This window comes from Danio aesculapii, chromosome 22, assembly GCF_903798145.1.
Source record: "Danio aesculapii chromosome 22, fDanAes4.1, whole genome shotgun sequence".
NCBI lineage: Eukaryota > Metazoa > Chordata > Actinopteri > Cypriniformes > Danionidae > Danio > Danio aesculapii.
The window spans coordinates 28,502,251-28,516,999 of record NC_079456.1 but is presented as its reverse complement, the minus strand read 5'-3'; the positions used below and the strand labels follow the sequence as shown (position 1 = coordinate 28,516,999).

The 14,749-nt window shown below is 36.7% G+C and overlaps 1 protein-coding gene across 1 annotated transcript in view; it reads right to left on the bottom strand.

Annotated features, from left to right (window-relative positions):
* The window catches only part of anos1b (anosmin 1b), a 189,199-nt gene that overhangs the window by 82,415 nt on the left and 92,035 nt on the right, over nucleotides 1-14,749 (bottom strand). The window contains exon 3 of the mRNA XM_056447647.1: nucleotides 4,320-4,382. Coding sequence (XP_056303622.1) covers nucleotides 4,320-4,382 — 63 coding nt within the window. The remainder of the gene's footprint in view (nucleotides 1-4,319; nucleotides 4,383-14,749) is intronic.

Sequence of the window (14,749 nt, the reverse complement as noted above, 5' to 3'; positions counted from 1 at the left end):
TGGCTAACATAGATGTTAGATGAGAGAATAGCTATGTTTATGTGCTTTATGAGGGTTGAAAAACAGCGTCGATTCGTTTGGAGCCGTGTCTAAATCCACTAGATCCTTTCAGAGGAGCACCCAGCTATGTGAGTTCTTAAACTCCTCCAGAAACTTAACATGGATGATTGAGGCTTTCAGCGGTGCTTCTGATTGAGCCGAGGCCAGTTTGATAAACTGTTGTAGGCAGGAGGATTTTCCACCGGGACACTAACAACAGGCGCTATGTCATAATCACACCCCCACAAGAGCAAGCTCCTGATTGGTTAACATGGCGCGAAGTTGTCTGCTGAAGAAAGACGAGATACACGCATCAATCCGCCACTTCATTCGCACCACCTCATTCACACGTAACACGCCACAGGATGTCTATTCGTGTGTTTGCATTTACTTAACATGTAAATCACTCGTGCTTTACGCTTCTTCCGCGTCTGGTGTGAACGCAGCATAGCAATCACTCCACATCTTAATAAAAAATACATTGTGCATTTATGAAGTGTGCCTCACACAGGTGAGTGGGCTTGACAAACCGCTTGTAGAAACACTTTTCTCTCAATAAAAACACTCCCCTTCCTTATACTAGCTGTTAATTCTTTGGAGCACAAACAGTTGCTTGTTTAACTACCACTTCTTGTGTGTGTTGCCTTTTCATGTTGAATCGCTAAATACCCACACAAAAGTAGGTCGCTTTGAACAAAAGCATCTGCTAAATAATTAAACATAAAATGTACATAAGACAGAACAATATAGGACAAGATATTGTGCAAAATAGGTATTTAAGGTTGAAAAAGCAAGTAGTACAACATGATTTCCTGTAAATTCACAAGTAAACATTGTTTTCACACACACAACTTCTCTGGCGCTGAACACACAGACACACATGTGGCTGCTCTGGAAAGCATTCATCTCCAAGATTACTCAACTCAACACTTCTGTCAGTCTCAACGAGGAGCATGTTTCTTCCATTGGGTGAATCACAGAATTGGGAAAACAACAAAGGCCTTTACTGCATGTTTCTAAGTGGCTGTGAAGCTTTCTGGGTACTTATTATTACCCAACGAGTCTTACGCACAACCGAACCACACAGAGCGTCCATCTGATAGACCTCAAGCGTTGAAACGCTTCACGCTGACTGTTTAAATTAAAGCTTTTTTGAGATAATGATCAATGAACTTCAGCAAGATGTTAACAGTTGTTGCGCGTTCTGTGAAGAACAAAGCTCTGGACGTAAATACGGCTCTTATCTGGTATACTTCAATAATCTCCGCTGAGAGAAACATAATCTCTGCATTCAACCACTCCAGGGACACAGGATAAATGGGCCATGAATTACCATTGGCAATCTGACCCATATGGTAAAATGTTTGACTTTTTTCCAGGCCAAATATATATTTTAAATATACAGTTGAAGTCAGAATTATTAGCGCTCCTAAATTATTAGCCCTCCCCTGTATATTTTTCCCTCCTATTTCTGTTTAATGGAAGGAACACATTTAACACATTTCTAAACATAAAAGTTTTGATAACTCATTTCTAATAACTGATTTCTTTTATCTTTGCCATGATGACAGCACATAATATTAGATATTTTTCAAAATGCTAGTATTCAGCTTAAAGTGACATTTAAAGGCTTAACTAGGTTGATTAGGCAAGTTAGGGTAATTAGGCAAGTCATTGTATAACAATGGTTTGTTCTGTAGACAATCCAAAACAAATATTGCGTAAGGGGGCTAATAATATTGACCTTAAAATGGCTTTAAAACAATTAAAAACTGCTTTTATTCTAGCCGAAATAAAACAAATAAAACTTTCTCCAGAAGAAAAAATATTATAGGAAATACTGTGAAAAATGCCCTGCTCTTGTAAACATAGTTTGGGAAATGTATATAAAAAAAAGAAAAAAATTCACAGTAGAGCTAATAATTATGACGTCAACTGTATGTTAAACATATGTTGTATCTGTGGTGTTTGACATCAAAAATATATTTAATTTCAACCAAAAAAATGTATTTCTACATGTATATTTAGGGTGAAGAAAAAACATTTCCAACCTTATCATCACCAGCAGTGTTGCTCTTGCAGGCTGCTGGAGAACACTCATGTTCATTGCACTAGAGACCCCATCATACACTTCACTCACACACCTGGCCCAGATACCCCTTGATTGCAAACACACAGCTGAAGCTTGTGAAGTTTGATTACCAGGACTATAAATACACCTCACTCACACACATATTGCTGAGTCTTGTAAACTGTATGTGAGCAATTCTAAGCATTAGCCTTGCTTGACCTTTGTTTGTTTCTTTGCTCATGTTGTTTTGCTGTCTATCCTGACTCTTTCCCTATTATTTTGACCACACTCTTGGGTAACCTTTATGCTCCTGTTTGCACCTTTTATGACCTTTGCCTGCCTAAAAATCTAATAAACTGCATTTGGATCCTCATTTCTGTTGGGCAATCCCTACTCATTACACATTTACTGTATTCATTTTAGCCTGTGGACTCAAATGCAGATGTCCTTGATATAACATGCATTTTTAGCATTAATTAATTAATTAATGTATTTATTTATTTGTTTATTTTTGCTTATTTATTTTACATTGAAATATTCCTAGCTTCTTATTGATTTGAAAAACATTGCTGGTAAAAAAAAATAGTAACACTTTATTTTGATGGTCCATTTGAGTATAGGTAGACTGTCTGCTTAACATCAGTTGATACTGCTCCTTTAACAGAGATTTAATTGACTATAAGAAACTTTCCAAATACATGTCAACTTACACTAACCCTAACCCCAACCTAAAAGTCTACTAATAATCTAATAAGAAATAGTTAGCATGTAGATGCACTGTAACTTAAATTCAACAAACAGCAAACAGACCATCAAAATAAAGTGTGGCCAAAAACGCTCTCTACAATTGATATCTCCCACTGATTTCTCACCTCCTCCATTATTATTTTTTCTCTTAACCATATATATATTCTCTTAATATATATATACATAGTGATCGGCATAAATGAGTACACACATCACACATCTCTCTTTTAAATGAATATTTTTTTATAGGATGCTTTACAATAATATACTCATGCATATACATTAGATTAGTCAGTAGCAATGTTTTTAATTTTGTATTAAATTAGTTTTTTTTAAAAAACTTGTTTGAACTAAAATTTAAATATTTCTATTTTTAAATACAGTGCTCAGCATAATTGAGTGCACCCCATTTTGAAAATAAATATTATTTTTCCATTTCTCATTGACTATAGGCAAAGTATTTTGGTGCATTTAAACAGATTTATTAAACAGATATCTTTACTAAAAGACTATTTTAGTCACAAAACATATTTATTGAAAGATAATACAATTACATTTAAACAAAATTCTGCAAAAAAAACAAAACTTTAACAATTTTTTTTTGTTTCTCTTGATTTTTCCTTCTTTTAAAATTTGTATTTAATAATTTTCTATAACATATTAATTTGGGTATACTAGCTTTTGGACTATTTTGACTATGAAATTGATAGAAATATTATATATTCAACATGCTTAAATATATTAATCATTTGATTATTTGTTGAGGTGCTATATGTAGGTTTGAGACATCACATACTTTCTTAAAATGTTACATTGGTGTATTTTCTTGCTTTGAAATATATGGAGGCTAAAAAAATGTTTAAATATATTAATCACATGATTATTTGTTGAGGTGCTATATGTAGGTTTGAGACATCACATACTTTCTTAAAATGTTACATTAGTGTATTTTCTTGCTTTGAAATATATGGAGGCTAAAAAATATGTTTAAATTACTTTAAAATATATATTTTTAAATATATATTTGCAAAAATGGTCAAAAGGTGTGTTTCTAGAAAATATATCTATGTAAATATATTTTGAAAAGTATTTTGGCAAAATAGAGTTTTATTTTGGCTATTTTTTGTATATATTGAAAATATATATTTTATTATCGTATGGGGAGAGCCATTTAGTTGTTGCACCAGTTTGGTTTAGACCACCACACACACAAAACCAAATGCACGCTTGTCAAATCTTTGATTGCAAAGCATGACTACATGGCTCCATTTGCTAATTTATCTCGCACAGGCGTATGCTGGTCTCAGAGGTATATTCATGTGTGCGTTGTGTTGATTTGTGTGGTTTTTAATCAGGGAAACATCCTACGCTATTGGTCTTTCCTTCACGGCTGTAACAATCTGCAGTCAGCAAAAAAAATGAGGAATTCAGTCAGAAATAAGCTTTCTGTGGAGAGACTTACCTCACAGGTCTTGGGAGACAGGGCTCGTCTTGTTTCCCATAATTCCTTGCATGGTTGTAAGCACTGCAGACAAACAAATAAACACACATGAGTTCGGTCTATAAGATTCTGACATGCCCTGGATAGTCGTGGAGAAACAGAGCACTGGAGTATTTGCATGTGAGCACAAGGAATGCTCTGTTACAGTACAGCAGCCGAGGGGACGCCATCAGACTGGGTTGCATTGTGTAGACGGTAGAGCTACAAACTAAAGTGACAAGCTGTTTCAAATATTGACAGATTGATGAATATTTCATGGGTTCCATGCTTGGGCTCTAAATTTGACCTAGTCTAAATGTTGCTTGAGACTGCTTCAAGAATGTTTAAACGTTTTTGTTTTTTTATTTAGATTTCCTGGGCAAACCCATGTACCTCTCAATTCTAAACCATGAAAAGGAGAAAAGTCTTTCAAAAGCGAAGCAAGATTTTCATTTAAATCTGCATGAAGGTGTTCAAATTCATTTATCACAAAATAAACAAAACAACTGCGATTTCAAGTACTGGTAACACTTTAGTTTAGGTCACAATTCATGGTATTAACAAACCTTTAGCTAACACTACTAGCTTAATAAAATTAGCTGTAACTAAATAGCTGTTTTTAATAGTAATGTAAAAGCTAGGTTTAGCTTTTGGGTAGGATTGGGGATGCAGTATAAATTATAGTTTATAACTACTAAGGAACAGTTAGGCCCGATCCTACCCCTTAGCGCTTCCCCTTACCCCTACCCCTCATTTTGGGAGTTCCAGTGAAGGGGTTGGGGTGTCCAACTTCTCTTTAGCTTGAAGGCGTAGGGCTAAGGGGAAATTAATATGACAAAAAAGCACATGTTTTAATATATTCATAACCGCGTTCATGTTTTACTGTCATGCTTTAAAAAAAAAAACGCTAAAACAAAAAACGCAAAATTTCGCTATCTATAATCCATTATAATAACTCCTGTATAGCAGTTCCACAACATTCTGACATTCGAATCCCCTGTCAGAAAAGTCTAGTGGCTGGGAATGAGCTTTTTACAGTGTCTGCTATAATGTTAATGTTGTTTTTGGTGTGTTTACGTAGATGAATATGGCCACTGTGTAAATACACAGTACAGTTACGATCTTACTGCCACATTAGATTGTTATCATAACATAATATATGCCTTCAGTGATTTCTTGAAGATAAATATCAAAAAATAAATTTAACTGGAATAACTACAGCAGTCGTGAACTTCTGATCTCATATGGAGTTAGAGATTGCGATGACATATTATGACGTATGCAGGTGCTGTAGTGCTGTCCCATTTCTTAGGGGTACATTTTTAAGCCCTTCCTCTTCATACTCGGTTTTAAGTGCCAAGCGGAAGGTAGGGGTGCAAAAACAGAATTGGGATTGGGCCTTAATATTTTAATATATATTTTAATAATAAGCATGCAATAAACCAGTAGTTGATCAATCGTGACCTAAACTGATGTGCTATCCTAGTTTTAAAAAATACTTAGTGCAAACTTTCAGGAAAACCTAATACTGGCCGTTACCTACACTGTAAAAAAAAAAAATAATTTTTACAGAAAATATCTCTACATTTTTTACAGTATTTTTTGTCATTTCAAATTAAATTAAAATCTTAGTAAAATGACAAAAATCTTTCTAAATTAACATTTTGACTTTCATTTTAGGTACTTTATCATCAAAAAACAAATTACTGACATTTTTGTTTTTATACAGGGAAATTACAGTATTATTTATACAGTATTTTTTTCTGTTATTTTAAATTATATTCAAAAGTCCGTAAAAAATTACAAACAATTTCTGTAAATTAACAGCTTGACTGTTATTTTATGTAAAATATAATTAATGACAAATTACAGCAATTTTCCTGTTTTATACAATACAATTGCTGTATTATTTCCACAGTGTTTTTTCCAGTTTTTTTGAAGTACATTTAAAATTTTGTAAAATGAAAGAAATAAATTGTAATTACTTGCTCTGTAAAAAAAATTTAAAATCTTAAAAAAAAGGTCAAATGACTGATCCAAAATAAAACTGTTAAATTACGACCATGAGCATGTCTTGGCATTTTATTAAAACTGTTTAATTGTAATGGTTGAGAGAGAAAATTATTTTAAATAACATTTTTTCTCTTACAATTTTAGTGCAGTCACTTTATTGATGGTGTTCGATCATATTAATCTAGGAAAAGTTTGTGAAATAAGTGTTTCTCTGTAAACATTTTAATGAAAATATCTGTAGATTTATTATTTTTTGCACTTTATTTCAACAAAGAAATTTTACTGTAATATTAGGGTTTTCGTTTGGCAGCCGTAGCTACCAGTCATTTGACCTTTTTTTTACGATTTTTTTTTTACAGTGTACTAAATGTAACTCACTACAAAGTATTTATCAATCTCTAAATTGAGTTAAAGTTAAGCTGCGGTCACACTGCACTTTTCTCCCATTAAACTTGCATTCATATGCACACATATGCGTCAGACCAGAAACGCAAGCTTTTGTGACAAGTTTCACAGTTCGCTTTGGTGCAAAGTTCAAGCTTGGTGACCTGCGAAATCGTGTCATGTGACTGCGTGAGACCAATCGATTTTGCAGGTCAGCGTTCACCAAGCTTGAACGTTGCACCGCAGCAACCTGCGAAACTTGACGCATGACCTTGCATTTCTGGTCTGACGCATTCGCTTGTGTATGAATGGAAGTCTATGGGGAGAAAAGTCCAGTGTGACTGCAGCTTAACTCAGCAGCCAAGTTAAAGTTAATGAGACTATGAGGGGATTAATTAAGTGTTGATAGAGCACTGATGATGAACACCTGCTGTTGATAAGCAGAAACACAGTAGAGAAACACAAAACTACTACAAAATTCCATATAGTGATATTATTGAAAATTAACAGACAACAATAATAAAAAAAAAAACACAAACTTTTGTTTTAAAATGTCACTATTGAGGAGAACATCAGTTGCTTTACCTGGACTCTTTGACTCAATTTCTAATGTTAGTTTTTCTTTGCTTGCCAAATATTGTGTTATGACAAATATTGCATAAAGCAGTGGTGCTCAACCCTGTTTCTGGAGATCTACCTTGCTGCACAGTTCAGCTTCAACCCTGATCAAACAGACCTGAACAGCACTTGATAATTACAGGTAGGTTTGTTTGATATGGGTTCCAACTGAAATCTGCAGGAACAGGGTTGGTCACCCCTGGCACAAAGAGAGCAAATGTCATCAGGATAATTGATTCTGTAGTGATTTAGTCATTGGTTAAATCAGTAAGACTGTTTGAATGTTTTATCACCAAAGTAATACTGTGTTTTAAGAGAACAGAATGTAGCAATACTTTTATCAAGTTATGAAACACATTGACCAGCTTAAAAAAAGCTTAAAACACACAGACATGAAGAATCAGCATATGCTTCTCAATGATGGGGAATTTATTTTCTGCAGTGTGTGCTGGGAACTTTGATGAATTTTGTTCGATTCTTCTAGCATGAACTGCAGCAAAAAGTCTCTAACCATTGTCGAGAAGCATATACTGATTCAGATGCTGTGTTTTAAAAAACTATGAAACCCAAGTTGAAGTCCATTCTCAACACAGAATTTTGTCACTTAAATGATAAACCATCATTTAAACATAATGCAAAGTCAAACTTATCAACAGTGAGAATCAATACAGGATCACTTACTCTGATCATATTTGCTCTCTTTATATTTGTCATAGCAAGCAAAGAAAAACCAACATTACAAATCGGGTTAAAGAGCCCGTGTAAATCAACCACTTTTCTCCACAATGATGACATTGGAAAAAAAAAGTTTTTTTTTGTAAAACGTGAATAACTAAAATCTCATGTGGACATTTGTGAACATCTGACAGAAATAAAGTCAAACAGGGGTGTGTTTCCCAAACAGCAACGCAACTTGCGGCTGAACTACCATAGTACGATGCATCGTTTGGGAAAAGAACAATGTAGTGACGAGTGTTTCCCAAAACCATATTCTCTGTCGCAGTTCCATCGTTTGAACCACGTTAGTTATAACATAAAACGCCCATGATGCTCTAAGGCTACAAACAGATCCTGTTCCTAAACTGACCCGCAAGCGCAAAAGTACTGTTACGGACAGCACAAAATGTCTAATTAAGCACACGTGATACTGAATGAAGTAAGCATGTTGTCAGTTCATGCTAATATGATTATTGCCCTTTTCACAGACAACTGTGGTGTATTTCATAAACTGTAAATGATTGTTCTGCTACTACTAATGTGTATTTCGGCATTTGAAATCTAAAATAAGTCACTTGTGATTAAAAATACACTGATCATTTGTAGTTTATGACAATCGCAGTGCGCGTTTGTTTGACCACCGGAGTAGTGAACTCACCAAGGGTTAATGAGCAGCCGCAGACTGAACTGTGAAGGCGGAGTTGTTTTATCTCTGTTTGCAGAGTTATTTCATTTTACTTTGTTGTAAACAGTAGACACGTACAAAAAGGGGGGTTGGGTGCTCGCGCACCTGCCCTTTTTTCTCTCGGAGAGAAAGTTCTCCCTCCTTTGCACACAGATCCCCTATGCGCAACACGCATGACGCTCTTCACCTTCACGATCAACCTGTGCCTCAATCGTTAACACGCACTAGTTTTGCCTCCAAAATCTTTTTCAACATGAACAACTAACTTTCTGTGTAAAGAAATTGCCATGTATGCCATTCTACTGTGATGCTGAGGAGTAGAGGATGTTTGCAGCACAGAATGATGACGCATGTTGCTTGATGATTATGTAAAAGTCACATGAAATCCGACATAACTGTTCATACTGCAGTCGCATTGCAAAACATCAGATCTGTGTCTAATTTAAGACTACATATGAAAGTGGCACAGATCTGACCTGAAAAGATCAGATTCCATGCGGTTTGGGCTGTTCGCACTATCATTACCTGAGTCACATGTGGGCAAAAAAAATCTGATTCAGGCCACATTTGGCTGCAGTGTGAACGTAGCCTTAATGGGGTAGTAACATCTTCTTTAGAGAAGAACCCCATAATTTCTTTGTGCAAATTATATTGTTTTACACGCACATGCATAAAAAAAAATGTTTTGATAAAAACATGCACTCATGTTAGGGTTATCATTAATTGAAATATATGCAAACAGCACATATAGGGCCTATGTTTCCTTTACAAATATTATTGAGAGCATTCCACATCCTATTCTAAAACATAAAATCACTTACAAAAGCTAACCTGTAACGTAATCTCATATATAAATAAATAATAAGGCGTTTATTAAGAAATGAAATTTTATATTTATTATTTATTAGAAAATAAAAAAATACTACTTTATTTATAATAATATTAATAATGATGATGATGATAATGATGATGATGAAAGTAGGATCATTGCCTGCCAGACCATTCTCTGTTTAATAAGTAGAATTCTCACTTCATTGTTACCCAACTTCCAGCTTACACATTCAATAAATGTGTTGTTTAAGCTTCCTTTAAATAAGCAGTCTGAACAACTAGCAAAATATTTTTTGACTGTGGCCATGATGAAGATAAATGCCCATGTTTTAAAAAATAGACAGGTCTAAGTAGTTAAAGAATAAATGCTCTTGGCTTCATGCACATTCTCTAGTGATTACAATGAAGATGCTAATAAACTGGACTCTGAATGAATCGTCTTCACGAACAGATTTGATTTCATTACTTACAAAAAATGAGGTCAATCCCACAGATTGGATTTGTGTGAACAAAGTCTTGGATATACAAGCATTCAAATATTCGATACAAAGGATGACCACATTTGTTCCGTTTCAAAATCAAGTTCTTTTTTCTTTCTCTTTTCCTCTCTAATCTAAGTGATCCGTTCCCTGTGAGACGTGCTCCCGGTTGAACCCCCGCTGGCCGGGCCTCCAGTCGTTCATATGCTGGAACATTTGAGCACATCTGTTGTGTGTTACGTGATGGATTATTCTGACATCTGCCCCCATCTATCCCCCACCTGAACAGACAGCTTTCATTTGGCTGAACTCAAAGTCAAAACCATGTTCAAAACAGTACGGGAGAACAGAGACGTGGAGTTAGGCGGGTTTCAGCTTACTTCAATGATAATCTTATTATCAAGATAAAGTCTAAATCAGTCATTTATTAAGACTTTGATTCAAATGGACACATGAATTCTCTTTAAAATACATTCTTCTTTTAAAATAAATAAGATTTATTTTCTTTCTGGTGATTCGAATGTCTAGCCAATGCCCATATTAGTTAAAACTGGCAGTCTGCTGCAAGAAAAACAACCAGACTCATCCAATACTAATACTGTCAGGAGGATCAAATATGCAAATATTAATTCTACAATAATAAAAACACAAGTGCGCATTTAAAGTGATCCATTTTTATGTTAAAGCCATTTAAATGCAAAGATATATATAGTTTAGCTGTATAAAGTAAAATTTTGTTAACAAAATGAATGTCTTTTTGAGCAGTAATGTACGGTGGTCGGAAAGTAAAAAACAACATTACAAAGTGTGCTACACTTTTTCAAAGCTCAAGACAAATTTACATTTTGTAAAACATTTTTACATATCACAAGACACAATTAAATAAAAAAAATGATTTTACCAAGGACAAAACAAACTTAAATTAAAAAAAAATTAACAAGACGCAAAACACTTTTATTTGTCCTGATTCTTTAGGGAAAGGGAATGTACCACACACCAGAAGTGAGTCGGTGAAAGGTGTTGTTGTCGTTGGTGGTGAGCGCAGTAAATTTGTGTTGTGGGGTACATGGTGTAAATAAACTTTATGGTGACTGTACATGGACTGCGGTAGAGGGATGTTTTGCCCGTTTTGTGGCAAACACATGAGCAGCTTAAAGGGGTTTTGCTTTACGTGCGTTCGGTGTTTGGAGTTTCTAAAGGGCGTGGACTAGACGGAAACACCAGACATACTGCATCAATGTGTTCATATTTTAACGATGGCCACTCGTGCGCTGTAATCCTGGACATGATGTCAAGTCTACACGGTGTAAACATCTGCTTAAGGACTCTTAAAAGTAAATTGAACGAAGCCAGTGTTAGGGTTTAACTGGTGACCCTTTCCAGATGTAAACTATTCACATTTGCAGATTGGCAGATTTGTCACTTTTTCACAGCAACAAAACATGCTCATACCAAATAAATATTCTTATTACTTGGCGGCAGTGTCATTGTAAACATTATTAATTTTAATATTTGTGTGGCAGCACAGAATAAAGAAATAATTAGAATTTACATGTCATCAACGGGATTCGAACCCATATCAAAAAGTTCAGCACAAGTATCAATAGACACAAGAGGTCAGTATTGATATCTTTATCAGTAAACATATGGTCTCACGTTACATGTTTCTAGTCTTAGGCTGATATTTAGCAATAGCTCTAAATGACAAAACAATGTTTTATCGCAGTTGGTCAAACCATGTTTTTTTATAGTTGTAACATTAGACTCATGTTTACCTGTGTCTACAAGGTCACACACAAGCTGATATTTTCCGGTGTGTGGTACATTCCGCATCACTTCCAGTGTGTGTTACATTCCCTTTCTGTAAAGAATCTGCCCTTGTAAATTTGTTTTACCTTTGGTAAAATCATTTTTTTTTATGTAATTGTGTTTTATGATAGATAAAAATGTTTTCCAAAATGTAAATTTGTGCTTTGTAAAATTGTTTCACACTTTGTATTGTTGTTTTGCACTTCCCAGCCACCATAGTATTGGAGACTAAACGCTAAATGCAATGTTTTCTGAAAGTTAGTTAAAAACAAATAAAACTAAATACACATTTATTTAATTAATACCATTTAATTCGCAAACAAACCATTTACGCTGAATAAAAGATTATATCTAAATTCCAACCAAATTTCATAAAGAAAGTAATTATTTTACATTTTGTCCGAAAAGTGGATAATACTCATGAAAACATGTTTTTTAACCCTGGCCCTTATTGAGGGATAAGCAAATTGTTCTAAAATGTATGAAGAAGATTGATACTAAATCAAAATGTTATGAATTGCCATGATATTGCGTTGGTAAATTCCTGAATTGTAAAGATGATCCCACAAAAAGTTTTCAAGCTTATGTCCATTAAGTTGAGGTAAAAAAAATATATGCTGCTTTATGATCAGTGTTGGGGAAAGTGTTTTAATGTAATGCATTACAATAAGTGGTTCATTCCACTGTGGCGACCCCTGATTAATAAAGGGACTAAGCCGAAAAGAAAATGAATGAATGAACACATTAAAATATTAAGTTACTCCCCAAAAAAGTAACTAGTTGCGTTACTTAGTTAATTTTTATAGTAAGTAATGTGTTACGTTACTTTTGAGTTACTTTTTATTACCAGACTTTTTATTATTATCTTTTTCTTTTTTTTAATAGAAGAGCTCTGCAATTAACAATGCACGGTATAACCAACACCTACATTTACATTTAAAAACACATAAATATATATATATATATATATTAGGATAATGTTATCTGAGAACTTCCTGACCACAGAGCTATTGTTATGAAGCGGACAGGAGACAGAGGTAAGGAAACGTTAGGGTGTTTATTAAATGACAACAAGGAGCACATGAAGGATAGCCAGGAGGATCAGGAATGATGTTGGGGTCTTTTCCTCCGTGGCTGGGTAACAGGAATACACGAGGATGGACAGCACACACCAGATACAGCTGACAGAGGATGACACAGACTTGGAAGGACTGGAAGACAGGACGATTCGGGTGGACCAGGAAGACTAGGAGGAATACAAAGAGAACAGGTAAGTAAAGCGTTTGTTTTAGCTGAGGATGACTACGCTGAGTGGTCGCTCAGTTGTCCGCTTTCGTCGAGACGAGCCCGGACAATGAGCGACTGGAGTGCTGTGCTTTTATCTGGTGCTCGTGAATGTGATGCAGCTGTGTGCTCATTAGAAGTCAGGTGATGGTGATCTTCGTGAGTGGGGATCGTGAGAGCCTGACCAATCCGTGACAGTACCCCCCTCCCCAGGGCCCGCTCCTGAGGGCCGACACCTCCGACGCCGTGGTGGTCTCCCTCTGCCTCTAGGCGCTGGGAACTCAGGGTGGCTCTCATGAAACTCCACCATGAGACTAGGATCGAGAATATCAGCTCTGGGAACCCATGTCCTTTCTTCGGGGCCGTACCCTTCCCAGTCCACCAGGTACTCCAACTGGCCACCACGACGTCGGGAACGCAAGATCTCCTTCACTGCGTAGACGGCTCCTTCTTCTAGGAGCAGTGGAGGAGGGGGTTCCTCTTCGTGGTCAGGCTCTGTGGAGGGAAGAACAGGATCGTGATAGGGTTTCAGGAGTGATACGTGGAATGTAGGGTGAATACGGTAGTGAGAGGGTAATTGTAGTTTGTAGGTGACGGGGTTAACCTGTTCCACGATGGTGAAGGGACCAACAAATCGGGGACTTAACTTGCGAGAGGGCAGTCGCATGCGTATGTCCCGGGTGGATAGCCACACCTTTTGTCCGGGTGTGTATCTGGGTTCTTCAGACCTTCTTCTATCGGCGGTTACCTTGCTTCGACGGACTGCCCTCTGCAGATGTTGATGAGCCTCGTCCCAGACTCTCTCGCTCTCCCGGAACCAGTGATCCACTGCGGGGACATCAGATGGTTCGCCATCCCAGGGAAAGAGCGGTGGTTGGAAGCCCAGGACGCACTGGAATGGCGTGAGTCCGGTGGAGGGTTGCCGCAGTGAATTTTGGGCATATTCTGCCCAGCCCAAATACTGGCTCCAGGAGCTCTGGTGACCACTGCAGAAGGTCCTCAGGAACCGTCCCACCTCCTGAATCTTCCTCTCTGTCTGCCCGTTGGTTTGGGGATGATATCCAGAAGAGAGGCTGACGGCCACACCTAGGAGCTTGAAGAAGGCTTTCCATAGACGTGAGATGAACTGTGGACCTCTGTCCGACACAATATCTTCTGGAATACCAAATGACCTGAAGACTTGATTAAAGATATTGTCGGCTGTTTCAAAGGCTGTGGGAAGACCTTTCAGAGGGATTAGTTTGACAAACTTTGAGAATCTATCTACGATGACTAGAATACAGGTATTACCTTCTGACGAGGGGAGGTCAGTGATAAAGTCCACTCCTAGGTGTGACCAGGGACGGTTCGGAATCGGCAAGGGATGGAGCTTTCCAGCGGGTAGATGACGTGGGCTCTTGGATTGGGCACAGTCCTTACAGCCCTGAACATATTGCCTCACATCCCTTGCCATGTTTGGCCACCAGAATCGTTGGGATACTAGCGAGAGAGTATTGTTGATCCCTGGATGTCCAGTGCCTAGCGAGGTATGTAAGGAGTGGATCAGATCTACCCGGTGTTCAGGTGGTATGAACTGCCGATGAGGAGGGCAT